Source organism: Callithrix jacchus, chromosome 19, assembly GCF_049354715.1.
Source record: "Callithrix jacchus isolate 240 chromosome 19, calJac240_pri, whole genome shotgun sequence".
NCBI classification, from domain to species: Eukaryota; Metazoa; Chordata; class Mammalia; order Primates; family Cebidae; genus Callithrix; species Callithrix jacchus.
The window spans coordinates 28,500,818-28,528,758 of record NC_133520.1 but is presented as its reverse complement, the minus strand read 5'-3'; the positions used below and the strand labels follow the sequence as shown (position 1 = coordinate 28,528,758).

Here is a 27,941-nt window from a genome sequence, read left to right as displayed (position 1 = left end):
TGGGTCTGACCTCTAAGGTCACATCTCCGCCTGCTCACCCGACTGACAGGAAAACCCTGAAATGTCCCTCACATGTGCAAGACGTTTTCCGCGGTGGCGGCGACAGGGCACACAGTGGGACCGCAGCGCGAGCACGGGGCGCGCCGGCAGTCGGTGACTCCTGAACCCGCCCCCTGCCGGCCGGGCTGTCCCGGGGCCTGGGAGGGCAGCGCCGCCGGGCTTCGCGCCATGACATCAGCCCTGGAGTGGTGCAGTGTGCAAAGCCCACTGGTTGGCGTGGCCCGGGACACGCCTTCCCCGGAGCGGAACAAAACGGCGCGCAGGCCGGGCGCACCCAGCCACTTCCGAGAGCGCCTGCATCCCGCGCGCCGCCCAGCCAGCTGCCAGGTGAGTGCGCCCCGGGCCGCGCGGCTCTGCCCCCCTCAGAGGGGCGCCTGGGCACGCACCCAGCGCCTCCCAGTCTTGCCCGCCCCGCCGCGGCCCGGGGGCTGTCGCTGATGGGGAACTGTGAGAAGTGACCGCAGTTAGCCGGGGGCAGTGCTGCTCTTTCCTGGAGGCACTAGGTCCCTCCACATCCCGCGGCTTCCTGGGCTTCCTGGACACAGTTGACTTACGCGTGTCCGTGACCCAGGGCGACCCGGCCTCCCCCAACTGCCTGCAGGTCCGGCAGAACAATCGGTGATTCTGCGCGACACTGACGCTCATTGTATGGCAGAAAGATGAGGGCATCCGTGCCACCCCCTCCCTCACCCTCCTGCTGGGGAGAAAATGCCCGCGGGCGGGGTGGGGCAAACATCTGGCGTCATAGGCCTGACCTTGGACATCTGTGTCCCTGAGGCAGGTACGAGTTTTACCTCTTGTGAAAGAACTGCATGGAAACCTCTCCACGCCAAGTCTTGGTGCCAGGTGGTGATAGTTACTGAAGCCTGAAAGAGCCTGCAGTCAGTATTTTGTGGCCTCAGTTTTTGAAAGCGATGGAGGAAGAAAGGGGCTGGTATTAAGCACGTTTTAAGCAAATCACAATGTGTTACCTAACCATCAACCCTCTGAGGCAGGTAGTGTATCTTCTGGTACAGACCAGAGAATATTTTGCATGTTTCTTGTTCTGGTGCTGTTGTGATCCAGGAATTGGCTGGAGCAATAGTGGGCTCAGGCTCTGCCTAGATCCCTGGGCTCCAGCCACCCACCCACTGCTCCCTGAGAGTGAATGAATGGGCAGGCCCTCCCCACTCTGGGATACTGTCACAGTGGCACCGAGGAAATCCACTGGATGGGTCCTGGTAGAAAGTGTATCAGTGTATCGTGAAGAGGCGGCCTGGAGTCTTGCTGGGGATTGTTTGGAAGGCAGAGTTTTGACTCTTGGATTTGCCACTTAACACATAGGTTTCCTTGGCCAAACCGTTTAACTTCTTAATGCGTCAATTTCTTTCAGGGATGCTACTTGGGGAGTGTAATTACACAGAGCCTCCAAGGCAGGAGTGCTCTCTCAGTTACATCTTCTTCCTTGTCCTCTGCCCATCCCTTGCCTCCCTCCCAGAAGCTAAAGAGGCTGGAGGTGCTAGCTGTCTCTCTCTGTCCTCTCAGAGCGCATGCTGGGGATTTCCCCAAGTGGGATTTGGGGGACTGAGCTTGCCCTGTTCCCATTCAGCTGCTGCCTCCTGACTCTCCAGCGGCACTCTGGCTCAGGAGGTCAGGCTTCCTCTTTTGAGAGAGACTGTCCTCAGCCCTCAGCTGCTGGTGGGCAGCTCTTACCCATTGTTTCCTAAATCCAGCCTCATGCTGCCAGGCTCTCCCAGTGAATGACCCTTTGCCTTGGAAGGGATATCCGGGGCGGAGGCAATCAGACAAGGAAGGAAGTTTATCCTGCAGAGGGTGTAGTGTGGGTTAGAAGAGAGGGAGGAGAGAACCGTCTTTAAGGCCTGAGATGCCCAGGATGGAGGGTATGTGGGCGATGCAGGAGAGAAACTGACGAGAAGGCCCATCAGCTCTGCAATTGGCCTGCTAATAAGGTGGGGAAAACAAGGGTGCTGTGGCCTCTGTGCCTCCGCTGGTCTGTCTTAGCACCTTCCTTCCTGGCCCAGGTGTTTGCTCTTTTAATCGCACACTTGTGCATCTGCGTCTGGAGCTAGTGAGTCCTGACTAGTCAAGTGTAGAGACAGTTGACTGGTTGATCAGTAAGCATTTGATGAATGAGTGGGGTAGCCATGGCCTTTCAGCTGAGTTGCCCTACGGACAGAGACTCATAAACCTTACAAATAGTTACTAGCCAGTTTTTCCACATAGGTAGATTGACAAGCAGGTGAGGAAAAAAGGCATAGTTTTCTTTCCTCTCTCCTTCCTTCCTTCCTTTTTTTTTTTTTTGAGGCAGAGTCTGGCTCTGTTGCCCAGGCTGGAGTGCAATTGTGGGACCTTGGCTCACTGCAACCTCTGCCTCCCAGGTTCAAGCGATTCTCCTGACTCAGCCTTCCAAATAGCTGGGATTACAGGTGTCCGCCAATACGTCCTGCTAATTTTTGTATTTTTAGTAGAGACAGTCAGTGTTTTGCCATACTGGCCAGGCTGTTCTTGAACTCCTGACCTCCAGTGATCCACCTGCCTTGGCTTCCCAAAGTGCTGGGATTACAAGTGTTAGCCACTGAACCTGGACTGTTTTGTTTTTTAGAAACTGTGTCTCATATATTGGTCAGTCTGGTCTCGAACTCCTGGCCTCAAGTGGTCCCCTCCCTGTCCCCACCACCATCTCGGCCTTCCAAAGCACTGGGATTATGGGCATGACCCACTGTGCCTAGAGACATAATCTTTATTCACCGTCCATCTCCTGGTGAGGGAAGCAAATTGGGAAGGCTTTTCTGGCAGGTTGCTAAAGTTGTAAATATTTATGTAAGCCTGGCTTATTGTGATATGTTGGCTTGCTAGAAGACTATGAAGATACAGGCATTAAACATTTTGGGACCCAAAGAGGTGTTAGTGAGAATAAAAAGACTTTTTCTTCCAAGTCAGCCGTTTGCTATTACTCAGTCATATTGTTGAATATCAAAAGAGACACAAAACTGAGTGAGCAGTGTTAGAGTTGGCCTCTCCTTCAGATAAGAATGAGCGGATACGCACGCTTGCTATGTACCAGCGTGAGAAGTACTTCACATGTGTTGTCTTGGACAGTTTATGAGGTAGCTACTGATGCTCTCCATTTTACAGATGGAGAAACTGAGGCCCAGAGGTAGTAAGAAAGTTGCTCAGGATCACAGCTGGTCAGCTGTGGAGCTGCCGTTCAAATATGGGCTGTTCCCAAAATTTATGCTCACTCGCTACCTTAGTATTTTTCTTTGCTGCTCTACATTTCCTTTTTCCAGATCAACTCACTCAGGAAGTAGCTGTCATTTGTGGAACACATCAGCTTTACAGGGTACTTTACAGTGTCTTAGAAACTATTTAAGGAAGATAATCTTTAAGTTGGATGGATCAGGGCTAGAACGCCTGACTTCCGGGTTTTTAGTCTGTTGTATGGGCAGGTAGGAGCAGAAGGGACCCTGGGAGTTCATTCCCAGACACCCATGGATATGCTTTCACCAGGTCCGCATGTTTGAGTTTCGGAGGCAGGTTTGCAGGAAAGTCAAGGAAGCCTGGAAAAGAGCCTGCTTGAGAAAGAGAGAAAGAGCGAGAACTAGTAAAATTTGAGGGGAAGGCAGAGAAGGTGAGGTGGAGGGGTCTTGGGTTCTGACTGCTATTTCCAGTTGTCAAGAATTTATATGGTAATGATGTGCCTGTACTACGCAGCTCCCCAGGAATTTGTCTGACGTCAGCACTGAGCAATTCCCATGTATGGTAAAGTGTGTAAATACGGGGGCAGCTAGCATTTCCAGACTCTGACATTTCCAGGGCTTCTCCAGGGCCAGTAGGCAGCGTCTGAGTCGTCAGTGGTGACAACAGAGGAAGAGATGGAAGGTTAGCAGCTGGAGCTCAGCCCCAGCCAGGCAGCCGGCACCCCCGACCCTCCACCGTGTGCCTGGCTTTCTTTATGCAGGGGTGGTGTGGATTGGTGCTTTCTTTATGCAGGGGTGGTGTGGATTGGTGCTTCCTGGGACATCGGCTGCAAACAACTTGTGTTTGTAAGACCTAAGTGCTAATTTGTTTTTACTATTTAAAAATTAATCAAAGAAAAATCACTCAGACCATTTGTTCAGCACGGGATAACCAACATCATTCCAGATCTGGATAAGAGCAAGGAAACCACATCTGTTAATTTTTCTGTCAGGCTTTATTATAATGCAGGATTTCCTGTAGAAGTTTTGAAATACTACAAAGAACTCATCGACCTCCATTTCTACCTGTGTTGACCTTCAGCCTTTTTTTTTTTATTTTGAGACAGAGTTTCCCTCTTGTCCCCCAGGCTGGAGTGCAGTGGCGTGATCTCAGCTCATTGCAACCTCCACCTCCTGGGTTCAAGTGATTGTCCTGCCTCAGCCTCCTGAGTAGCTGGAATTACAGGCACGCGCCACCACCCTTGGCTAGTGTGTGTGTGTGTGTGTGTGTGTGTGTAGTAGAGACAGGGTTTCAACCTGTTGGTCAGGCTGGTCTCAAACTCCTGACCTCAAGTGATCTAACCATTTTGGCCTGGCAAAGTGTTAGCTTTATAGGCGTGAACCACCATGTCCTGCAAACTTCTGAGCTCCGAGGGTAGAGAACTCTGCTATCGAAAGCATCAGGGGCAAGAAAAAGGAGAGACATACACCGCCCTTGTCAGCTCACTATCTCACAAGGGCCTGGATATGGATTTGAAAAGAGAAAACTCATGCAATAGAGAGGAGGATCCCTGAGCTAGAATGACAGTTGAGTTCTGGAGTCCCATAGGGCCTGGAGTGATTGTAGCTCAGTGATGCTGGTTACCTTCTCAGAGAGTTGGGCCATGTGCAGCGTTCTCAAGGAAACATGAGGTGGAATGTACAAAGCTGAAGCCAAGCCTGCCCCATCTCCATGGCAGCCATTCTCCCCCTACCAGTGACCCTTACCTTCAGGAGAGACCTATTTCCTGAGCTCTCAGGTGTCACCTCTAAGACTTGGCTCTGAGACCCGACCAGCAGGGCCCCCTCCTTCCCTCTCTGCCCTTGGCTGCTCTCTGACACTGGGGAGTGGGGGCAAAAGCTGAGCTGCAGTTTGGAAGGGATGCAGCCCTCCTTTCCACCTGGCAGATACCAAGCAGCTCAGCTAATTCGAGGGAGCTAGATAAACATCTGCCAGGTTTCTACTGGAGCAAGTGGGTGGGGACTTTAGCCCTGTGCAGTCAGTCACTCTTTGGCCCTAGGGGATAAGTGATTTTGAAATGGGAGAGTTGGGAGTTTTCCACTGGAGAAATAAAGATATGCGTGGTTTTGAAGGGTTTGATAAGAGGGGGCTTGCCTTCAGGCACTGGTGGCTGGCAGTTAAGGATTTTACATCTCTGCAATTGTTCCTTCAGCTTGAAACAAAGGTGACCACCTGTCACCTGAGCCTGACTTTTTTTTCTTGAGACTGAGTCTTGCTCTATTGCTCAGGCTGGAGTGTCATGGTGCAGTCTCGGCTCACTGCAACCTCCCCCTCCCGGATTCAAGCAATTCTCCTGTCTTAGCCTCTGAAGCAGCTGGGATTACAGGCACCCACCACCATGCCTGGCTAGTTCTTGTGTTTTTAGATGGGATGGGGTTTCACCATGTTGCCTCGGCTGGTCTCGAACTCCTGACCTCAAGTGATCTGCCCTCCTCGGCCTCCCAAAGTGCTAGGATTACAGGTGTGAGCCACCATGCCCAGCTGAGCCTGACTTTCATGAGATTTGGGATGACTGTGAGAGTCTGTGCCCTTTTTCTTCTCCTTTCTCTGCTGCTGTAAGAGCTGCCACCTTGGCTTTCTCCTCTCAAGACTGAGGAAGATATGGCAGCAGACACAGCAGGCTTCTAGCCTCCAGCCACTTCGGGAAAATAGCTAACCAGGTGTTTCCAGCCATTCAGCAGAAAATTCAAGATCTGTTCTCTATTGAGATGCTCAACACAGTGAAATAGGACATCTCACACAGCCGGGGGGAGCTAAACCCCAAAGAAGGTCAAGTAACTTGTCCCAGACTCATTTGCTGGGCTGGCAGATGAATCAGGAGTTCCTGGCCCTATTTGGCCTGTTACTTCTTAAGCCTCGCTCCTTCCATATGTGGACTAGATACACGGGGACAGCTGACCCACATCTAGCAGTGTGGTGTCAAGGTAGGACTGGGCTAGTCTTGTGAGAGGTAGTCAGAGGGTTGGGCACTTACAGTGTGCTGGCCATCACTTCCATACATCCTCATTTAATCCTTACAGCTCAATTTTAGGGAGTTCACTTATGGTCCATATTAGAGACAAGCAAATTGATGTTGAGAGAGGAAAGTAACTTGCTCAAGATCATTCAGCTAAGAAGGGGTGAATCTGGGTCCATCGAGCCCAGCTGCCATTTTCCTAACCATTGACCTTTACTGCCTGAACTCTGACCTGGGGAACTTCTCTCGTCCCAGCCTCCTGCAGGGCCTCTGTCCCCCAGAGCTGGGAAGGCAATTGAGAAGGAGCCAAACATCCCTCTGAGGCACTCCATGAACTCAGAGAAACAGGTTTCCTTTTAAGGCAATCCAGTCTCCCTACAGGCAGAATTTGGCTTTTGGAGAGAAGGGGCTGGGCAGAAAGGGTGGGGGCTGGAGTGGAGACTGAGCCCCGCCTGTTGCCAGGGTTCCCTCCAGCTGAGCTGAGCCTCTTCCCCACAGGCAGGGTCACCTGGAGGGGTCCTCTTGTGTGTGGAGAGGGACAGGAGCCCATCCACAGGGACTGTCTCAAACCCTTCCTGGCTAGGGACGCAGTCATCACTTTTCATCTCAGGGCAATAGAGCCCTGTCCCTTCACTGGGCTCTTGAGGGGAGACCCCCCACCCCACCCAAACTAAATGACCAGGATCAAAGAGCAGCCTCGCTAAGGGACGTCCTGAGCAGATTTTCCTTACTGGCAGGTCCTTGGGTTTCACCCATTTCTCCGCCCATGTTCTTGATTCCCTGGGGCCTTGCTGGATGTGGGCCCCTGACATGGAGCCAGGGAAAACAAGGGGAGGCCTGTATGGAGCTGTGGGTCTCCCCCAGAGGGAGAAGGGCTTTTGTGTCTGGGAACAAAACAGTGCTTGGAACTGGCTCCCAACCATGTGATTAGGGGAATTTTCCTCCCTTAGGGGTGTTCCTAGGGGCCTGAGTGTGTCCCCTGCTGGTTCAGGGGCTTGGAGAAGGAGAGGATCCGCATTGATGTATTGTATGCCTACCACAAGCAGCCCCTCTTAAATACGCAAGGGCCACAGCATGGTGACTGGGGCACAGAGGACTCAGAAGTAGAGGAGCTTGCATTAGAATCCCAGGTCTACCTCTTCTAGCTGTGTGACTATAAGCAAGTTGCCTAACCTCCCTGAGTCTTGCTTTTCTTATCTGTTAGGTGGGCATACATTCTTTATCTTTGGATGATGAGGATGAAATGAGATGATGTGGCTGGGCGCAGTGGTTCATGCCTTAATCCCAGCACTTTGGGAGGCTAAGGCAGGAAGATCACTTGAGGTCAGGAGTTCGAGACCAGCCTGGCCAACATGGTAAAACCCTATCTCTAATAAAAATACAAAAATTAGTTGGGTATGGTGGTGGGTGCCTATAATCCCAGCTACTCAGTAGTCTGAGGCCTGAGAATTGCTTGAACCCAGGAGATGGAGGTTGCAGTGAGCATAGATTGCGCCGCTGCACTCCAGTCTGGGTGATAGAGTGAAACTCCATCTCCAAAAGAGAAGAAATGAGATGATGCAAACGAGCCATCTGATACATAGTAGGCATTCAGCCCATGGCAGTGTGGGTGCTGTGGCTGAGTTCCAAGGGTCACACTGAGTCACCTTATCAGAGGGAGAAGAGAGCCTGTGTGGCTCCGTACAATTGGACACATTATTCACAGAAGCTTCCCAGCAGACCTCCTTCACATCTCACTGGCCAGAAATGGTCTCAGCCTGTTCCTGATCCAGCCACTGGCAGGAGAATGGAATCCCCATGGTTGGCTGAGGGGATGCAGGCTCTGTTCCTCCCTCAGGGGAAAGGGCATCTCCCCAGTCACTCCATGGCCTGAATAAAATCAGGGCTCTGTAGCAAGGAAGAAGGGGGAAATGGCTGATGGTTAGCCCGACCGTAACACACATTGCTCTTGGCTGTTCCTGTTGGACTGTCCTTCACATTGTATTGAGGTTTTCAGCCCCAAATCTTTGCTCAACAAGGGCAGCTAGCAGTCCTCAGAACAGAAGAAGTCTGAAGGAACAGTGCGACATCAGAGGCCAGGAACGGGGAGCTCAGGCGCAATGGATAATCTTGAGGAAGATGGAGATGGGGATGTGAGCACTAGATAAATTCCTGCCGGGCGTGTCAGCGACATGTGGGGGCCTGAGCAGGAGCGGCCGGTCCAGAACCCCAGAAAGGGAGAACTGGGCTGATGCAGCAGGCACAGTCTACCTAGACCCCCCAGCATCACCAACACCACTTCCCCACAGGAAGCCCTGCTCTCAGCCTGCACATGCTTACTAAGCACCTCCACTAGGGGCCAGGCCCTGCAGAGATTCACTGTGCAGAGAAAATGGCCCCAGAAGCCGTGGCTTTCAATATCAGTACATCCTTCATTCATTCCTCAACTATTCACGGCCACCTATCTGAACAGCTACATGCCAAGAGCTATGCAGGGCATGGGACAGAGTGGTGAACCTGACCTGGATCCTCATCTTGAGCGGAGGCCTGTGTCACCACCAGACAGGAAGCTCTCCAGCAGTGGAGACTGTGTCTCCCTTTGCCCTTGACGTTGATTCTTCAGCTGACATTGACTCTCCAGCTGTTACCGGGGGGTTGGGCTCTGGTTGCCCCATCCCTATTTTCAACATTTCCATACCACAGGCTCCCTGAGCTCTCTCCTTAGGCTCCTTTGCCTGCCTCCAGAGGCACAGACCCCTCTGACTCCCAGCCCCTTTACTTCCCAGCACCTCCCTGTGTCCTTTCCTCACTATGTCCTGGGCAATGGCAGGCACCCAGCCTGTACCCACTGTAGGTGGTGCTTTGTATAGCCCTTCCCTCATGAACTCTGTTGAAAAAGAGCTGGAAGGGCCATCTTCCTCCTCCAGCCACTCCTTCTATTGAGTGAGTGAGTGAAATGGAAGGAGAGAAGCAGCCCCCATATGTTCTTCATGACCTTCTGTGCTGCTCTGTGGCCACGGGGGCACTGACCTGAGGCATCGCCTGGACTTCTGTGTGCCATGTATGTGCCAGGCTCTGTGCCTTGCCTTTGATGTATCATATCTTATTTAATTGCCAGATATACTTGGTGAAGCTGCTATTCTTTTTTTTTTTGAGACGGAGTTTCACTCTTGTTACCCAGGCTGGAGTGCAATGGTGCGATCTCGGCTCACCGCAACCTCCGCCTCCTGGGTTCAGGCAATTCTCCTGCCTCAGCCTCCTGAGTAGCTGGGATTACAGGCACATGCCACCATGCCCAGCTATTTTTTTGTATTTTTTTAGTAGAGACGGGGTTTCACCATGTTGACCAGGTTGGTCTCTATCTCTTGACCTCGTGATCCACCCGCCTTGGCCTCCCAAAGTGCTGGGATTACAAGCTTGAGCCACTGTGCTGGGCAAAGCTGCTATTCTTATCCTTATCTAACACATACAGAAATCAAAAGTTTGGAAAGACCAACTATCTGGCCCAAGGTCACACAGCCAATGAGTGGCAGGATCAAGACTGAGATGCCTGCCTAGCATCAGGACTCAGCTCTGAACTAACACCTAGAGCACCTCAAAGTTCATCTGGGCCACCTGCTTTGTTTGCCTGGGGTGCTTATTAAAAAATTGAGATTCATGTACCTCATTCTCAGAGGTTATAATTCATTAGATGTGGGGTGCTGCTACTAAATCTGATTTTGCAAAAGCCCCTCACTCTGAAGGTTGAGAACTCTGCCCTGTGTGCCTACCTCCTGCTTTTTTTCTTTTCTTTTTCTTTCTTTTTTTCTTTTTTTGAGACACAATGTTGCTCCGTTGCCCAAGCTGGAGTGTAGTGGTGCTCTCTTGGCTCACTGCTACCTCCGCCTCCCAGGTTCAAGTGATTCTCCTGCCTCAGCCTCCTGAGTAGCTGGGATTGCAGGGGCCCACCACCAGACCCAGCTAATTTTTGTATTTTTAGTAAAGACGGGGTTTTGCCATGTTGGTCAGGCTGATCTGTAACTCCTAACCTCAGGTGATCCACCCTCCCCAGCCACCCAAGTTAAGGAGAACAGGCGTGAGCCACCACACCCAGCCCTGCATTTTTTTTTAAACCTTTTTTCTTGTGGCGAACTATAGCTTATATACAAGAGTACACACAAAACCTACATGTACAGTTCAAAGAATAATTATAAAGTGAGTCCCCATATGCCAGCCACCCAAGTGAAGACGGAGAATATTGTCGGGCAGCGTCTTGCCAGCCTCCCTGGCCTCCCACTCAGTCATGGTCCCTTCCTTCCCTTAGAAGGAACTTTTCTAAGGTAAGAGCTTGTGATCATCATTCCTTTGCTTTTCTGTAGTAAGTTTTCCACACATACGTCCATTTCTTAACAATATGGGTTTAGCCCATTTGTGAATTTCATACAAATGGGCTTGCATTTTCCCAGCTCTGGTCTGTCCGCTTCTTCCCTTCCACATTCTCTTTGAGATCCGTCATGTTGATGCATGTAGGGGTTGGCAGTCCATTTTTATTGCCACTGTAGCCCTGTATCTTCTGCTGATCCACATCCTTTGGTGTGCCTAGCACAGGGCTAAAAATGCAGCAGCTGCTCCGTAAAGACCTGCTAATTAGATTGGGGGAGGAAATCCCCACGTGACCTGTGAGGATGCCGTGGAGAGCTAGCAGAAAGTGCTCAGCCAGGCCTGGTGGCCCCCTAGGCATTCTGCCTTCATCTTTCTCTCCTCAGGCTCTGACTGTTGCATTTCTGTCGTGGACAATCTGAGATGTTTCCATCTCCTTGTAAAATTAATTCTCATTTCTGTGTCCCTTTTCAGAATGCCAAACTGGGGAGGAGGCAAGAAATGTGGGGTGTGTCAGAAGACAGTTTACTTTGCCGAAGAGGTTCAGTGCGAAGGCAACAGCTTCCATAAATCCTGCTTCCTGTGCAGTGAGTACACCCGAGGCCCTGCTGCTGTTGCCTTGGACACCCGGGTCGGGCCTGCCCCCACAGGCTGGGCCTGTCAACACCCTGGGGAACTGGTCCCATGGGATGTAAACAGCTTGACATTTGGCTGAAGCGCAGCTGGGCAGGGAAACACTTAAGGGAGTCTTTGTTCCGTTCAGAAGCTTCTTTCTCAGGGATGAACTGGCTAGAGCGGGTTGGGGTGGCAAGCGTTCAGGGGCTGACAGCCAAGCCATAAGGACTTCGTTAAGAAAACTTTCCACTTAGCTCTCTCTTCTCTTTTTTTTTTTTTTGAGACGGAGTTTCGCTCTTGTTACCCAGGCTGGAGTGCAATGGCGCGATCTCGGCTCACCGCAACCTCGGCCTCCTGGGTTCAGGCAATTCTCCTGCCTCAGCCTCCTGAGTAGCTGGGATTACAGGCATGCGCCACTATGCCCAGCTAATTTTTTGTATTTTTAGTAGAGACGGGGTTTCACCGTGTTGACCAGGTTGGTCTCAATCTCTTGACCTCATGATCCACCCGCCTCGGCCTCCCAAAGTGCTGGGATTACAGGCTTGAGCCACCGCACCCGGCTAGCTCTCTTCTCTCTCTCCCTGCCATGATCCCACCATTTCAGAGGAAAACACTTCCAGCCCTTTGGACCCTAATTATCTCTTGTTCAAAGGCAACAGAGCCCACATCTCATGGTGCAGCTGAGTCTGGAGTAAGAGCAGGGCTCCTCCTTTGTCAGTGCCTTGGAGGCCAGCCCGTTCACTTCTTCACTTCCCATTCCCACCCAGACAGCCTGGGATGAGAGGAGGAGGGAGTGAGGAGTTCCGTGAAATCTATTCCTAATAAGCCAGAGCAAGGCTTGCTCCAGTCACAAGCCTAGATGAGTAGGAAATCAGATGAAAGATACGAAGCAACTGACAGGTCAGCTCGACCCAGGGATCCTGACACCGTGATGCTGCACCAGCCGGTACCTGGGCCAGGTGATGTTTCCAGGATGTGGCAACTTGGAGAAGCATCTCCTCAGGTTCCTAAATGACTTGGTTCATTGTGATCAGAGCAGAAGGTCTAGATTAGAAGAAGAGTCAGCTTCAGCAAGGTGCATTTTATTTCCTAAGACAGAGTCTCACTCAGTCACCCGGGCTGGAGTGCAGTGTCTTACTGCAGCCTCCACTTCAAAAGATCCTCCCACCTCAGCCTCCTAAATAGCTAGGACTACACATGCATGCCACCACGCTTGGCCAATTAAAAAAAAAAACTTTCAGAGAGACTGGGTCTCCCTATATTACCTGGGTTGGTCTTGAGCTCCTGGGTTCAAGCAGTCTGCCCACCTCAGCCTCCCAAAGTGTTGGGATTACAGGTGTGAGCCACTGTGCCTGGCCAAGGTACATTCTTCATGAGAGCAGACGGAATGGACGGTAGGAGAATGTCTTCGTTAAAAAAAGATTCAGTGTTTATTATCCATGTGATGATGGACAAGTGACTCAGTTTCTTTCTGGTTGAGTTTTCTCGTTATTACAGTGGAGGTAATAATAGCTACCTTGTGGGATTGTTGTGAGAATTAAAATGAAAGAAACTCGTAAAACAAAGCACTTAAAACAATTATGACTATTGAAGAAATGATACACACACACACACACACTGCGGAGGGATCTATAGCAAGACAGTGTGATGCAAAAAAGACCTCAGAGGGGCTGAGGCCCCAGCCCATCTGGGAGATCCAAGAATGGGGTCCTGTCTGTTCGGCATTACATGAAGCAAAGTTTCATGATTTGTGCTCCAGAGCAGGATCCAGGTGGGCCACGAGCCACGTGTTCAACAGACGTTTGCGTCTCTGCCTGTCACTGGGTAGACCAACCTAAGGCCACCTCACGCAGGGCAGCAGGGGCCCCACACCCTGCTCGGCCGGCCTGGAGTGACAGCTCCAGGGCTGCGTCTGATAATGGGGAGTAAACAAGGTTCGGTGGAGCTTTGTTGGCTTCCAGCCTGCAAAGGAAGCCAGAAACAGCAGCATCTTGTTATCAGCAGTTCACTACTCTTAGGAATTTCCAAGCTGTTTATTTTTCCAGAGGGAATAAGTGAGAGCTTGGCCCTGGCTGGGAAGGAAGTCTAGGCGGGGAAAGGGGTCCTAAGGGCCCCTCTCTTTGCTCGTGGATGTTGCTTAATCACTGACTATAAGGGGTCAGCTGTGGGCGACAGTGCCTGCCTGCAGACCTGTTTATGGAGGAGTAGTCGGTCAGAGGGTTGAGGGAAGTCAGGAATTCAGGGGGTGGCATAGGAAGGAAGGAGCAGGGCCTAGGGCAGGGTGTGAGGGGCGCTGCGGATGAGAAACAGTTGCAGAAGTCAGGCTGGGGGGCAGGGCTCTGTGTTATGCAATGAGCAGCCATAGGAGGCAGTCCCAGGTCACACTAGGGTCTCAGGGGCCGTGCAGCTCTTGGGTATCAGAGCACCAAGTGGACCCCTGAGCACTGCATGAGTCCCAGCAGGCTGAGCCATCTCCACAACTTGCTCATTCCTCATGCCCAGCACAGTGCCTGGCACACAGTGGGGTTCCTGACAAAGATTTGTTTACGAATGGAAGGAGCATCATTTCTCTTTCTCAGTGAAGTGGGTGGTAACTGTCCACCCCATTCAGGGTGCCTACTGAATCAAAGGACTTTCCCTCCCGAGGAAGGGAGAGGCTAGCTGGGTCTGGGCCAAAGGCAGTAAAGGCCATCCATCTCCCTCATTGGTCAGGCCTGGGTAGGTCCCCAGAAGCAGTTCTGACCAGGTGGGTCCTTGGCTCCAGATTCTACTCAGCTTGCCCACTTACATGCCTGTATTAGTCTATTCTCAGTCTGCTAATAAAGACATGCCTGAGACTGAGTAGTTTATTTATTTATTTTTATTTTTGAGACAGAGCCTTGCTCTGTCACCCAAGCTCCACCTTCTGGGTTCAAGCAACTCTTGTGCCTCAGCCTCCTGAGTAGAAGGGATTACAGGTGCCTGCCACTGCATCCAGCTAATATTTGCATTTTTAGTAGAGATGAGGTTTTACCATCTTGGCCAGACTGGTCTTGAACTCCTGACCTTGTGATCCACCCACCTCGGCCTCCCAAAAATGCTGGGATTACAGGTATGAGCCACCGCACCTGGCTGAGACTGTGTAATTTAAAAAGGAAAGAGGTTTAATGGACTCACAGTTCCACATGGCTGGTGAGACCTCACAATCATGGCAGAAGGCAAAGAAGAAGCAAAGCCATGTCTTACATGGTGGCAGCAAGAGAGCGTGTGCAGGGAACTCCCATTTATATAACCATCACATCTTGAGAGACTTTTTCACTATCACAAGAACAGTCCCGGGGACCAACCACCCCCACAATTCAATTATCTCCATCTGGCCCCACTTGACATGTGGGGATTATTATAATTCAACGTGAGATTTGGGGGGAACGCAGCCAAACCAGATCAGTGCCCTTTCCTGAGGGTCTGAATGGGCAGGAGGAAGACAGGATGATGTCATAGGCAAAGTTGGGGAGAATCACCTCCACCCTGGGCTTGGCCTGGGAACAGGGACTAAGAGGGTCTACAGTATACTCCCATGGCCTGGAAAGGGGCTGCCAGATCCTATGAACGGGCGGTGGTTCAGAGACTGGTGGGAAAGCTCAGCCCCATGGCCGGGAACCTGCCCAAGGCTATGTGCCCATCTCTGAGCTGTACCCAGCTCTCTCCTGGGGAAGGTCGGGTAGGGCAGCCCTGGGGAACGAGCTCTGTGGTGGTGGCCGATAGAACAGGACCCCGCAGGTTGGCCCTGGGCTGTTCCCTAGAATCCAAGAGCACGGGGGAGCTCACAGAAGCCTTGCCCACCCTCTGACCCAGCGTCTCCTCACCCACAGGCCAAGGCTTACTGTCACTTTTCACCCTCCCTGCCCCAGTGCCTGGCCCACTGGAGGGGAGCCATGGCTCGCAGAAAACAACCAGGTCTGGGGGTCAGGGGCTGCGTTCTGGCCTGGCCCTGCATCTGGCCGGCATGTGATCTGGAACTATTTTGTGGGCCTCGGTTTTCCTTCTAGAAGCAGAGAATTATTCTCCATTTCGGAGTGGGGCAAGGGGGCTCTGACCTCTCCCCTGGGGCTGCCTTTCCCCTGGATTTCCAAGCAGCATCACAAGGGCCCACCAAGGTGGCATCTGCATGTGTTTCCAACAAATCCAGTCCTTTTTTTTTTTTTTTTCCTTTATTGGCTTACCATGATTTGGTAGAAATTTATTCAGACCTGCCTTCAAAATTCCCCTTGATGGAGTCTTTGGTGGGTCTTACAAGTGAGCTACAGAGTCTCTCACTATATCACCTGGATGGAGGTAGAGGGGCAAAGGCCCATTGTGAGGCAGGATTGGGCCTCTGGGAGGACAGAAGGGCCAAGGCAGAGCAGGAAGGAGCAGGGAGGTCTTCGGCAGGGAGCCATCTGAAAGGTATCAGCTTTTAGGCCCTGAAGTCTGCTCTGGGCCGAGTTCCTGGGTTTCCTGCTGGAGAGATCGGCCAAAAGAGACCTTGGTTCCCCCAAGTGCTCTTATCTGCTTTCTGCCTTCTCTCTGGTCTTGGAATTTTCAGTTCAGTTTGGATCTTACAGGCAAATAATTCCAGGCCAATTCCTGACTTCCCACCCTAGAAGGGAATGTTGGAGCCCTCGGCCTGTGGTTCCCTCTCCCTCCTTCTCCAGGCCCCAGGGGAAATGGTGGGAAGTTCCATATTTGGATGGCCCAGAGTGCTGGAATGAGATGGAGAACTCCAGGGCAGGACAAGAGGGTCCTTATTTAGTCTGAAGCCTCCAACCTGGGGCTTAGGGTGAGAGAGGAGCTGGCAGAGGGCTGGACCCTTTAAAGGCAAGAGGATGGCAGTTGCAAAGAAAGGAGCTGAGAGCTTCTCCGAGGGCGGTAAGAGGTGTGGCCTCTCCAGTGGCATCCTTGGTTTCTGTCTTCAGGACATGTTTGAGGGTGCAGTCAAACAGGTGAGATGCCAAACTCCAGTATTTAAGGAATATTATCAAACCAAAGTAGAATTATAGGCCAAGTGAAGAAACAGAATGCAGCTGAATCTCTTGAGGAGTATTTGGAGGTTAGAAGCAATGATCTCTTGAGGCCAGGGCCTGTCCCTCCCGCTTCCTTGTCTCCCGATGGTACTGACTTTATACAGTCCTAATAAGAGTAGCCAACATTTATTATGTACCTGTTGTATGCAGGGCAGTGTGCCAAGTACTTGACATGTCAGATCTCATTTGATTCTCACCACCAGCTTTTGGGGAGGACATTATTATCTTCGTTTACAAATGAGGACACAGAGGCCGGAAAGGCCGAATAACTTGCACACAGTTGGAAAGGGAGAGAGCTGGGGTTTGATTCCGGGAAGTCTGACTCTTCGTGACCCCAAGCTCTGAACTATTTTAACTTTATTTGTTTATTTTATTTATTTCTGAGACAAAGTCTCACTGTGTCTCCCAGGCTGGAGTGCAATGGCGTGATCTCGGCTCACTGCAACCTCTGCGTCCCTGGTTCAAGCGATTCTTCTGCCTCAGCCTCCCGAGGAGGTGGAATTACAGGCACATGCCACCACGCCTGGCTAATTTTTCTATTATTAGTAGAGACAGGGTTTCATCTTGTTGGTCAGGGTGATCCCGAACTCCTGACCTTGCGATCCGCCTGCCTTGGCCTCCCAAAGTGCTCGGATTACAGGCATGAGCCATCGCTTCCAGCCACTTTATTTTTATTTTTAAATTTTTTTTTTGTTTATTTATTTTCAAATAAAGAGACAGGGTTTTTCCATCTTGCCCAGGCTGGTCTCAAACTCCTGGGCTCAAGTAATCTTCCAGCCTTGGCCTCCCACTGCTGGGACTACAGGTGTGAACCACTGCACCCAGCCTCAACTCTTTTACTTGGATAGCTAGGCATAGCTGCCCTCTGAGAGTAACAGGATGAAATATGAAGGGCCCACAGCCTTTCTAGCTCAGACCATTGCAATCCCTAGCTCCTCCCACTCTACTCTCTCTGACCCCAGGAGTCAGGAAGTTCTTCCCAGTGTCTGACTTCACTTCTTCCTGTGGCAAAGTGATTTCTGAGATTAGAAACTTCAGATCCTGTTGTGATCAGCATGAGCTGCATCTCATTTCAAAGCCCACCATGTGGGGCACTTAATAAAGGTTAAACTTTTCTTCTGGGGTGTCATGCCACCTGCATCTCCCCAGCTGGCTCCCTGCTGGCATGCACAGATAGTCTCTTCTGGGGTGTCATGCCACCTGCATCTCCCCACCTGGCTCCCTGCCGGCATGCACAGATAGTCTCTTCTGGGGTGTCATGCCACCTGCATCTCCCCAGCTGGCTCCCTGCCGGCATGCACAGATATTCTCTTCTGGGGTGTCATGCCACCTGCATCTCCCCAGCTGGCTCCCTGCTGGCATGCACAGATAGTCTCTTCTGGGGTGCCATGCCACCTGCATCTCCCCAGCTGGCTCCCTGCCGGCATGCACAGATAGTCTCTTCTGGGGTGTCATGCCACCTGCATCTCCCCAGCTGGCTCCCTGCCGGCATGCACAGATAGTCTCTTCTGGGGTGTCATGCCACCTGCATCTCCCCAGCTGGCTCCCTGCCGGCATGCACAGATAGTCTCTTCTGGGGTGCCATGCCACCTGCATCTCCCCAGCTGGCTCCCTGCCGGCATGCACAGATGTCTCTTCTGGGGTGTCATGCCACCTGCATCTCCCCAGCTGGCTCCCTGCCGGCATGCACAGATGTCTCTTCTGGGGTGTCATGCCACCTGCATCTCCCCAGCTGGCTCCCTGCCGGCATGCACAGATAGTCTCTTCTGGGGTGTCATGCCACCTGCATCTCCCCAGCTGGCTCCCTGCCAGCATGCACAGATGTCTCTTCTGGGGTGTCATGCCACCTGCATCTCCCCAGCTGGCTCCCTGCCGGCATGCACAGATAGTCTCTTCTGGGTTCCATTGTTGAAGGCAGGAAAACCCTGCCCCTCCTCTTTTCTTTTTTCTCCTCTCCTGCTAGGACACATGACCTCTGTTGAGAGCAGACTAAGGAACCTCAACAGGCGTCCTGTGGCTTGTGGTCAGCCTAGGCTCTTGCCTCTGAACCCCTGTGTTGCACTGCAGCCTCAGGAAGTTTGGGGGTGCAGAGGACCGGCGGAGACACACATGGATTCCTGGAAGAGGAATTGGTGTTGGCCAGCATTTCTAGAGTCAGACATGCAGATCCCATCCCTCTGTCCTCCCACCCATTGGCCATCCCGCCTGCCTCCATTTCTAGATAGTTTCTGAAAGATCAGGATATGATTTATGCAAATAGCACAGAGAGCTTCAGCAGTAGGAAGCTTGCAGCTCCCCGCAGCTTTGACTCACTGTGCCCGCTTCCCCTCCGCAGTGGTCTGCAAGAAGAATCTGGACAGCACCACTGTGGCCGTGCATGGCGAGGAGATCTACTGCAAGTCCTGCTACGGCAAGAAGTATGGGCCCAAAGGCTATGGCTATGGGCAGGGCGCCGGCACCCTGAGCACCGACAAGGGCGAGTCGCTGGGCATCAAGCACGAGGAGTGAGTAAAACATCCTCTCCCAACCGTTCTCTTCAGTTCTCTCCCCCACCCCTGCATTAGGCCTCACGTGTATTTAAACCATTTTTGGGTAAGCAACGGAAGGCTCAGAAAACCAGTTATTTAAAAGGCAGCCACAGAGCAGTGCTGTGTGTCAGGCTGCTGCAGAAACTGAGGATTCAGCTGGGGCTAAAACAGGTGGGGCTCCTCCCTGCGTGGAATGTGCATTCTATATCTAGATAAGGGTCAGAGCTGGGAGGAGCCCCAAGAATTACTTAGTCCAATTTTCTCTGTTTATTTTTTTGGAAAGGGAGTCTTGCTCTGTCACCCAGGCTGGAGTGCAGTGCTGCAATCTTGGCTCACTGAAGCCTCTGCTTCTTGGGCTCAAGTGATCCTCTTGCCTCAGCCTCTTCAGTAGCTGGAACTACAGGCGTGTGCCACATACCCCGCTAATTTTGTGTTTTTGTAGAGACGAGGTTTCACCCTCTTGCCTCCTCTTTTTATAGATGAGAAAATCCAGCCCAGGCCCAGTTACTTTCCTGGGGTCCCACGGCCAGTGAGTGTCAGAGCCAGGCCAGGGGCTCAGGGCAGCACCACTGCCACACCAGCCTCACTCTCAGCCCTGCTGTCTCTCACTCCTAGTGAGGAGAAGTCATCTCCCTTGCTCGGAAATGCCACAGGCTGTCACTAGGTCCCCCCCGCCCCCACCCCACTGCACTCCCTGGCCTCTGGGTAAATGGTGGCTTTGGCAGTCGGCCTGGCTGGCTCCTCAGCCTGGAGGTGGACGGATATGATGGATGAGTTACCAAGTTTCAGCCAAGGTCATTGCCCCAATAGGAATGATTCGTCAGCAGAATTGTCCTGGAAAGAATCTGATAGTAGACCAGCTGCAGGAATGAGGGGCAGAGGAGGGGGGTTTTTAGCAAATGGGGTGTTAAATGATTCTGAGGTTAACTGAGTGACCGAGGGAAGTATGATGTTTCAATGAAAATAATATTATGCGGAGCCTTGGTTTGTCCATCTGTAAAATGGGAGATAACCCTAGAGGCCCTAGCCTTTGTGACACAGGCAGAGAGAACTGCCCGCTGCTCTGGCATGAGACAAAGGTAGGTCATGCCCTCTCAGTGCCAGCCCCACCTGTACTTACAGTATAAGTCACCTCAGCCCATGCCCTTCTCCATACAGAGCCCCTGGCCACAGGCCCACCACCAACCCCAATGCTTCCAAATTTGCCCAGAAGATTGGTGGCTCCGAGCGCTGTCCCCGATGCAGCCAGGCAGTCTATGCTGCGGAGAAGGTGATTGGTGCTGGAAAGGTAAGGCGGCTGTTGGGCTTGATGGGGATGGGGAGAGATACCTTCCTGAAATGTGGATTCCAGAACTTTTAAGTTGGTGACCCAGCTCTGCTCAGGGCAGCCTGAGCACTAGGGTTTAACCTCTTCCCTTTGTCCCTGTGGGTTGCATGTACCTGTGCTTTCCAGTCTCCAAGGAGCTCATATCAGCCATGAACAGTAACTGGATGGACAATGGGCAATGCATAGGGAGTGGCAATGATCTATATCTCTAAAGTTGGAGAACAGAGTGTAAGCATACATGGATGGGCTCAGAGGGTCCACAAAGCCCCGAAAATTATATGCAGTTTCATGGGAATATGTCTGTTTCCTAGAAGACAATCCATAGCTTTTATCAGATTTTCAACGGATTTGTGATCCCAAAAATATACATTCTGTTTCATGGGATGTGAACTCCCAAACCCCATCCAAATACCCCAGGGCAGAGATTTTCAAGGTTCAAGCCTAGCAGAGCCTCCTGGGAGGCTTTTTTCACACTGTTTGTAATTGCCACGCATGCCATTCCCCCATGATATCCTGACAGTAGCCCTCAATCACCAATGCACAGTGACGGTGACCAGAGCAAACCAGCAGCTCCCAGTTGAGCCGATCCCTTCCCTCAGACAGGCTGCATAGAGAAGAGGCAGAATTCTTGCCCCAGGAGTTTGCAGCATCAGATGAGCAGTCAGAAAGTCACAGAAGAGGTATCTTTAAGCTATGAGGCCAGAGTGGATTTCTGGAGCATCACAGGAAACCTGAGATAGAAAAGTGACTTGGCCAAGATCACACAACAAGGTTGTGGAGTGCCTGGGCCTAGAGCCCATCTTTGGCTCTTCTGGGTTTGGGTTTTGGGTTTCAAGGCTTTTGACCTTGAGGAGTGGGATAGGGGAATAGATTAAGAAATGTTGATAGGCCAAGATTTGACTCAAAAAAAGGTTAGCCTCAGTCAAGAAATACTGAGGAGCTGGGAGTACTTTTGGGTGCTTAAGAATGAGCAAAGGGATTCAGCTTATTTTGGCGGTGGGGGGTGGCTAGAAAATATGAGGAGGGGTATTGGTCTAGGGGTGATTTAGTTCTTCTCCAGCCTGGAGAGTTTGGGGTGGCAGCCCCTGCTTTACAGAGGAGGCAGCAAAGGCTGGACTCTCACAGTCATAGTCAGACAGAGATGGGCATTAGTGTCGCTGCTGTACAGATGAAGAAACTGAGAGTCAGAAAGATTAAATAATTTGCCCAGATCTGCTAGCTAGAAAGGGGCTAAGCCAGGCTCCAGCCCAGGTTTGTCTGACCTCGAAGCCCTTGCACTTACTGCTCTTACTACTGCTAATGCTACTTTGAACCATTTAACCCCTTCGAACCCATTTCCAACACTGCAAAACGGGAAGGGATTGTTAATCCTAGCGCAGTGATTAAGAGCTTGGGCTCCAGACAGCCCTGCTTTGAATCCTAGTTTTGCCACTTATTGGCTGAGTGACCTTGGGAAAATTTAGCATTCCTGAGCCTCAGTTCTGCACCTCTAAAGTGGGCCCGGATGGTAGAGGAAATGCAAAGTGGACAAAATAAGGCAGGGTTTTTGTTTTCGTTTTTGAGGCAGAATTTCACTCTTGTCACACAGGCTAGAGATCTTAGCTCACTGCAACCTCTGCCTCCTGGGTTCAAGTGATTCTCCTGCCTCAGCCTCCTGAGTAGCTGGGTCTACAGATGTGTGCCACCATGCCCAGCGAATTTTTGTATTTTTAGTAGAGATGTGATTTCACCATGTTGGCCAGGCTGGTCTTGAACTCCTGACCTCGTGATCTGCCCACCTCAGTCTCCCAAAGTGCTGGGATTATAGGCATGAGCCACCATACCCGGCAACAAGTCAGTTTCAATGATTAAATGAAATAATACATGTGTAGCATGCAATGTAGTGCCAGGTATGTGCTCAGTACAGTTTTGCTATTATTATTATTATTGTTGTTTATTTTCAGGGATTGTTATGAGGTCACTATGAAGATCCTTACCATTGATTAAATAATATAAAAATAGGAGAACATCATATTATTATGAAATTGGGTTTTTTTGTTCTATCTCATTATGAGAATGGAAAGTTGTTAAGAATAGCTAAGGATCACTATTTCCATTAGTTAGACAGGCTATAAGGTAAAGTTAAGGCTGGACTAAGGAGTAGGATAAGAGAATTTTGCATTCAAGTGGAAAAGGTAGGGAGAAGCCCCCACCTTTCTATTGCCTTGGTCAAGAGATATTGAGGAGCTGGGAGTACTTTTGGGTGCTTATGAATGGGCAAAGGGATTCAGCTTATTTTGGCAGGGAGATGGCTAGGAAATAGGAGGAGGGGTGTTGGTCTAGATGTAATTCAGTTCTTCTCCAGCCTGGAGAGCTTGGGGTAGCAGCCCCTGCTTTACAGAGGAGGCAGCAAAGGCCGAGTGACTATTGAGGTTGCACCGGCACTAACTGAGACCCGGGTTTCCCCATCTCAGCTCTTTGGAGGAGAAGCCAATGTGCAAGGTCAGGCAGCCAGGAAATCTGAGGGCATGAATTTCCTTTCTCATCCTCCAGCCTGGGCACTTTGGAGTCTCTTTGCCCTTAAAAGGCTTTGCTTTGTCTTCTCTGACTGCTGCCTGCCTCTTGCTTTTCCTGTGGTAAGCAGAGCTGTCTACACGTCAGCCTCTTAGCCTGCTCAGCTGCTGATGGGAGCTGGCTGCTAAGAAGTCTGCCTGCAACATCCCATCAGTGTACAAACTCGGGCATCGCTTTTTTCTGGGAGAGCTGATTACCCTGTGTTGCAGAATGGATGTGAGGGCTAGATAGTTAAATCTATGATGCCTGGCCACAGAAAAGCTATTTATCATTGGGATTCTCCTGGACCAGCCCAGTCTCTGAAGTTCTAGAATTGGGTGCCTCCTTTGCCCAAAGCCTATCACCCATTGGAGGGTAGGGTGGCAGTATGTCCCTTCTCACTGGGTAGCTGTGAACATTAACTGACTTCACCAGTGTAAAGTGCCTGGTACAGGGCCTGGCACAGAGGAGGCTTGAGTCAGTGTTGTCTAGTATTACTTTGGAAGGAGAATAAGTCCATGAAATGCATTGAACTCAGCAGGGAAAGACCTGAGGAGTGTAGTTTCTCCAGGGGCCGCAGAAGACCCTTTGTGTCTCTGAGATGCCCCAAGTCAACACAGGGCAGAGAGTTCTTTTCAATGAGGGCTGTTCAAGAACGAAGTGGCAGTGCCAGGAAGAGTGCAAAGCCCTGGCTCTACTGGCAAGATGGATCTGGAGAAGCCTCATTTAGCCCAGCCAGTGGGGGAATAGCTACCTTGGTGTTAAACCCATCCCCTCACCTGCCTTTTGTGATATAGCTGGTGACCCTAATCATCAGGCCATTGCAACATATCATGGAAGATGGTGCGAGGTGGCCTGTGGTCGCTGTCCTTCTCCCTCTACTGCCTATCACTATGCCCATCTCCTCCTAGCAGCACCAGCTGAGCAGATATCAGAAATGCCTCGAGCCTTTATATGATGGTTCTGTCAAAGGGAGTTGGCCTGGGGGTGGAGGGTGCCCTAGTCACTGGTGGCAGCCATTAACTATTTCCTTCCCTACCTAGTCCTGGCATAAGTCCTGCTTCCGATGTGCCAAGTGTGGCAAAGGCCTTGAGTCAACCACCCTGGCCGACAAGGATGGCGAGATTTACTGCAAAGGTGGGTAGTTTCACTTCTAATTGAGGATCAGGAGGCCTGAGGGGACAGGGGGACTAAGTAGTTTTGCCTTTGCTGAATGTAAACTAATTCCTGGCCTTGGGATCCAAGGTCCAGAGCATCTAGTATGATTCCTTCATTGTACAGATGAGGAAACAAGCCCAGAGGGAGAGAGTAACTTGGACAGAATCATATGGCAAATTGAGGCAGGCATAGGGCTAGACCCTGGCTTCGTAACTGCCAGTCCAATGCTCTACAGCAGATGATGCTTCTATAATTTTGGTGGCAGGGGCAGTGGGTACAGGGTGGAACCAAGAACCTCTTCACTTTTTTGCTATTGAGATTGGGGTACTGTGGAGGTGAGGGGGTGCTAGTGGACCTTCCTTCTCTAGGGGTCTGGCTGGGCTCTAGGAGTGGGGGATCGTCAGCAGGAGGGTGGGTGGTGTGGCTGGGGGTGGAGAAGGAACATGCCCTTACCTCTCTCCTCTCTCTACAGGATGCTATGCTAAAAACTTTGGGCCCAAGGGCTTTGGTTTTGGGCAAGGAGCTGGGGCCTTGGTCCACTCTGAGTGAAGCCACGATCGCCCACCACGCCCTGCCCACTCCTGCGCTTTTCATCACCATTCCCTCCCCAGCAGCTTTGGAGACCTCTGGGATTATTTCTCTCTCGGCCCTGCCACATATCACTAATGACTTGAACTTGGACATCTGGCTTCCTTTGGTTTGAGGGTCTGCCTGAAGTCCCATGCCACTAAAAGGCTCCCCAGGCCTGGCATCTGACCCCATCACCAGCAGGAGACCTCAGTGATTTTAGTCTAGGTGAGAGCAGGCCCCTCTCCCCACACCTCATCCCACAGAGCTCTGTTCTTAGCCTCTTGCTCTGTGGGTATCCATCATCAGCTGGCCAAGACACCTGAGGACACATCTTGGTGCCCAGAGGAACAGCAGCAACAGGCTGGAGGGAGAGGGAAGCAACACCAAGATGGGGACGGGGGAAGGCTGGGTTTATTGGATCCCAGAGATTCTCTTCTGTGGGAAAGAGGATGGGCTTCCTAGTGTTCCTCAGAATAAGCCTGAGGAGTCCCAGCTCAGGGAGTCACTGCCGGACGCAGAGAGGCACGCAGGCAGGGTCCTAGGAGCCCCTGCTTCTCAAGGCCTCTTGCCTTTGAGTCTTTGTGGAACTGATAGCCTCCCACTTGGAGTGGAGGAGAATAACCCAGGTCTAAGGACTGCTAAGTCAGGATGTCGTTTAACCTTCTCAGACATGCCGTTCCCTGCTTGATGGGGGGATCCTAATGAAACGCCCGAAACATATGTTGGCATTTATCAGTGGCCCAAATCTTCAGGTAGTTACCTCTGGCCTTAACCCTGGGTCCTGAGGCTGTGGTCAGCAGAGCCCAGATCAGGGCCCTGTTCTTGCCACACCTACTTGATCCTCAGATGTGGAGGGAGGTAGGCACAGCCTCGGTCTTCATCCAGACACCCCTTCCCTTTGCCCTGAGACCTCGGACTCTTCCCTTTAACCCAAGACCCTGCCTCTTCCACCCTACCCTTCTCAAGGGACCCTTTGATCACACCACTCCACCCGTTCCAGGCCCCAGGTTAGGAGTAGTGGTAGGAGGAAGGGGAAAGGGCTGGGCCTCACTGCTTCACGCAACTGAAAGAACACTATCTGAGTGAAAGAACAACACGGAAAAGGCTGAAGGCATGGGCTGTACCCAAGTGGATTTCTCATCTGGTCAATAAAGCTGTTTAGACCAGAACTCTGGTGTCCCAATCCTGTCTATGGAGCTGGGAAGGAACTCAATGGGAGCAATCAAAATTAGCAGGGCTTTGGGAAGCTGAGGTGGATGGATCACCTGAGGTTAGGAATTCAAGACCAGCCTGGCTAACATGGTGAGATCCTATTTCGACTAAAAATACAAAAAATTAGCCAGGCACGGTGGCTCACGCCTTTGTTATCACAGCACTTTGGGAGGCCAAGGTGGGCAGATCATGAGGTCAGGAGTTCAAGACCAGCCTGGCCAATACGGTGAAACCCCGTCTCTACTAAAAGTACAAAAATTAGTTGAGCATGGTGGCACTCGCCTGTAATCCCAGCTAATCAGGAGGCTGAGGCAGAAGAATTGCTTGGGAGGCGGAGGTTGCAGTGAGCCAAGATTACACCACTGCTCTCCAGCCTGGGTGACAGAGCGAGACTCTGTCTCAAAAAAAAAATTAGCTGGGCATGGTGGCAGGTGTCTGTAATCCCAGCTACCTGGGAGACTGAGGCAAAAGAATCCCTTGAACCCAGTAAGCAGAGGTTGTAGCAAACTGAGATCACGCCATTGCACTCCAGCCTGGGTGACAAGTGCAAAAATCTGTCTCAAAAAAAAAAAAAAAAAAAAAAAATTAGCAGGGAGTCTGGTCAAAATGAATCAAAGCAGATTTGTTCCTGCTTTTTCTAAGGACCAGTTACTTCTCAGCATCAATTCCAACTGAACCACACTGTCTGAAGTGACCTGACCAACCAAATACCACTGCCTTGTTCTGTCTGGTCTCCGCCCCCAAATCTGGGCCTGAGAATCACATGAACTTTGGACTTGGAGGGGTTCAGCTAAGCCCCAAGACTGTGCTCAGAACTTCTCCCGGCTTGGAAAGCCCCCGGCCTGAGGGGGAAATTCAGCCAGAGGAACTTTCACTTCAAATCTAGAAAGCTCACTTCTGCTTAGGAGGGAGTGGTGGAGGGACCTGGCTCCGCCTGCTGTGCTGTTAGGGGCTCCACAGCAAGTCTATGGAAGGCCACATTTTTTGGAAATAGGGTCATGTGAGGGGGCGAAGCATCCTTCATCTTAGACTCACCTGTCTAATGTGTCCCAGCTAAGCTGCTCTGCTTTAGCCCTTCTTGAAAATGTGCCCACACTAAAATTTCAAAACAAAGGCAAATGCTTTAACAAGGCCTCTTGTAGGTACTTCCCAGATGACCAGTTCCAACAGTGGCCTTGACAGAGCCCCCTCCTCGACTCTGAGAAACGGACCTATGCATACAATGGTGCAGAGCGATGAGAAAGTGCAAGGTGACAGGGAGAAGAGCTGGAGGAGCTCAGAGAATTTCAGCCCAGGGTGGGCACTGACGGGGAGTTCTGCAATCGGGGTCAAGGGCTCCATCTTGGTAACCCCTCTGGCTCCAGCACAGGGCGTGGCCCACAAAAGCTGCTCTGGACAGGTTTGTGCACCCAGGAGGATGGCTGGTTCCACGCACACAGGTGAACCCTCCTGTTCTGGGAGGGGCCTGCAGGAGTGACCAGGATGGGAACTTTTGGGGCCGAAAGCTGGAGAGAGGCTGCCCTCTGCTGGCTACTCCGGAGGGCCTGTCGGCCACTCCTCCTCTTGTCCCCTGCTCCGCTAGCTGTCCTGCCTCGGGGCCCCTGTCTTCCAGTGCAGCCCCACGGTGGGGAAGGGGCCCCGGGCGCACCTCCTGGGAGTAAGACCCGGGTAAAGGCAGTGGGCTGTAAGCCAGCTACGGCCAAGTCAGGAAGCACCCACTGGACAATGAAGGGCGCGGCGAGGAAGGAGGAACACCAGGCAGGGGAGGCACGGGGCGAAGGGGGGTCGGGTGACGGGAAGGGGGCCCAGCATCCGCAGGCGCAGTGCTTGCGCCGTCCCAGGAGACACCAGGTGGCGCTGTGGGGTCAGGGCAAAAGGCGGGCGCTGCCTTTCCGCGCCCCCCACACCCCCTCCTGTCCCCGTGGACCCTGAAGACTCAGCTCCTGCACAAGACAGCGCACGCGTCTGATCCCCGACGCTCCCTTCTTCTCTGAATACTGGCGTGCTTCGGGGCCCTGTGGAATACCAAACCCTGTGGAATTGACACGAAGGGTCACCAAAGGGTGAGCAAGGTCTTTATGTGCACTTAGGTATTTCTTTTCTCGTTTCTGTCATCTCCAAGCAAGGCGTCCAGGGCGACCTCGGGAGAATGCATTTGGTGGGAGCTATGCCCAGCTGCAGGGGCGGCCGAGCCCTGGGCTTTTTCGGATGTGATGGGAAACAGCTCTCCTCCCGATGGGCGACAGGCCCAGTCTCCTCGGGCTGCCCTTCTCCAAGAGCCTTAGCAAATTGTCTGGGTCCCCTGAGAAGCTGGGGAGGCACAGGAAGACCAGGAGGCCGACTGGAGGGGTGAGGCCAGAGAT

General features: G+C 51.8%; 2 protein-coding genes and 1 long non-coding RNA gene across 7 annotated transcripts in view; 2 read left to right on the top strand and 1 right to left on the bottom strand.

The window, feature by feature from the left end:
• The window catches only part of LOC118149542 (uncharacterized), a 30,088-nt gene extending 28,409 nt beyond the window's left edge, over positions 1 to 1,679 (bottom strand). The window contains exon 1 of the long non-coding RNA XR_004737094.2: positions 39 to 1,679. This is a non-coding gene — a long non-coding RNA (uncharacterized LOC118149542). The remainder of the gene's footprint in view (positions 1 to 38) is intronic.
• On the top strand, positions 337 to 25,535 carry CSRP1 (cysteine and glycine rich protein 1). Of its 2 annotated transcripts, none has more exons than XM_002760640.7 (6): positions 337 to 387; positions 11,069 to 11,181; positions 18,587 to 18,755; positions 19,938 to 20,067; positions 23,682 to 23,775; positions 24,269 to 25,535. In XM_002760640.7, exons 2-6 carry the CDS (start codon positions 11,070 to 11,072, stop codon positions 24,343 to 24,345), a joined length of 582 nt encoding a protein of 193 aa, XP_002760686.1. In that variant the 5' UTR covers positions 337 to 387; position 11,069; the 3' UTR covers positions 24,346 to 25,535. The 2 variants fall into 2 exon arrangements, with proteins under 2 accessions (XP_002760686.1, XP_008983651.1); XM_008985403.5 differs by lacking the exon at positions 337 to 387 and adding an exon at positions 1,875 to 2,009.
• The window catches only part of TNNI1 (troponin I1, slow skeletal type), a 78,719-nt gene continuing 75,102 nt past the window's right edge, over positions 24,325 to 27,941 (top strand). For all 4 annotated transcript variants that reach the window (XM_078356378.1, XM_078356376.1, XM_078356379.1 and 1 more), the window contains exon 1: positions 24,325 to 27,641. The gene's annotated coding sequence lies outside the window, so the exon portion shown is untranslated. The remainder of the gene's footprint in view (positions 27,642 to 27,941) is intronic.

What these genes read in the sequence shown, in the direction of transcription:
- CSRP1 (XM_002760640.7), top strand. Translation starts at nt 11,070, where the DNA reads ATGCCAAACTGGGGAGGAGGCAAGAAATGTGGGGTGTGTCAGAAGACA. An exon ending in CTGGGCATCAAGCACGAGGA is followed by an intron (nt 18,756 to 19,937) that starts GTGAGTAAAACA and finishes TTCTCCATACAG; the next exon opens with AGCCCCTGGCCACAGGCCCA. An exon ending in AGGTGATTGGTGCTGGAAAG is followed by an intron (nt 20,068 to 23,681) that starts GTAAGGCGGCTG and finishes TTCCCTACCTAG; the next exon opens with TCCTGGCATAAGTCCTGCTT.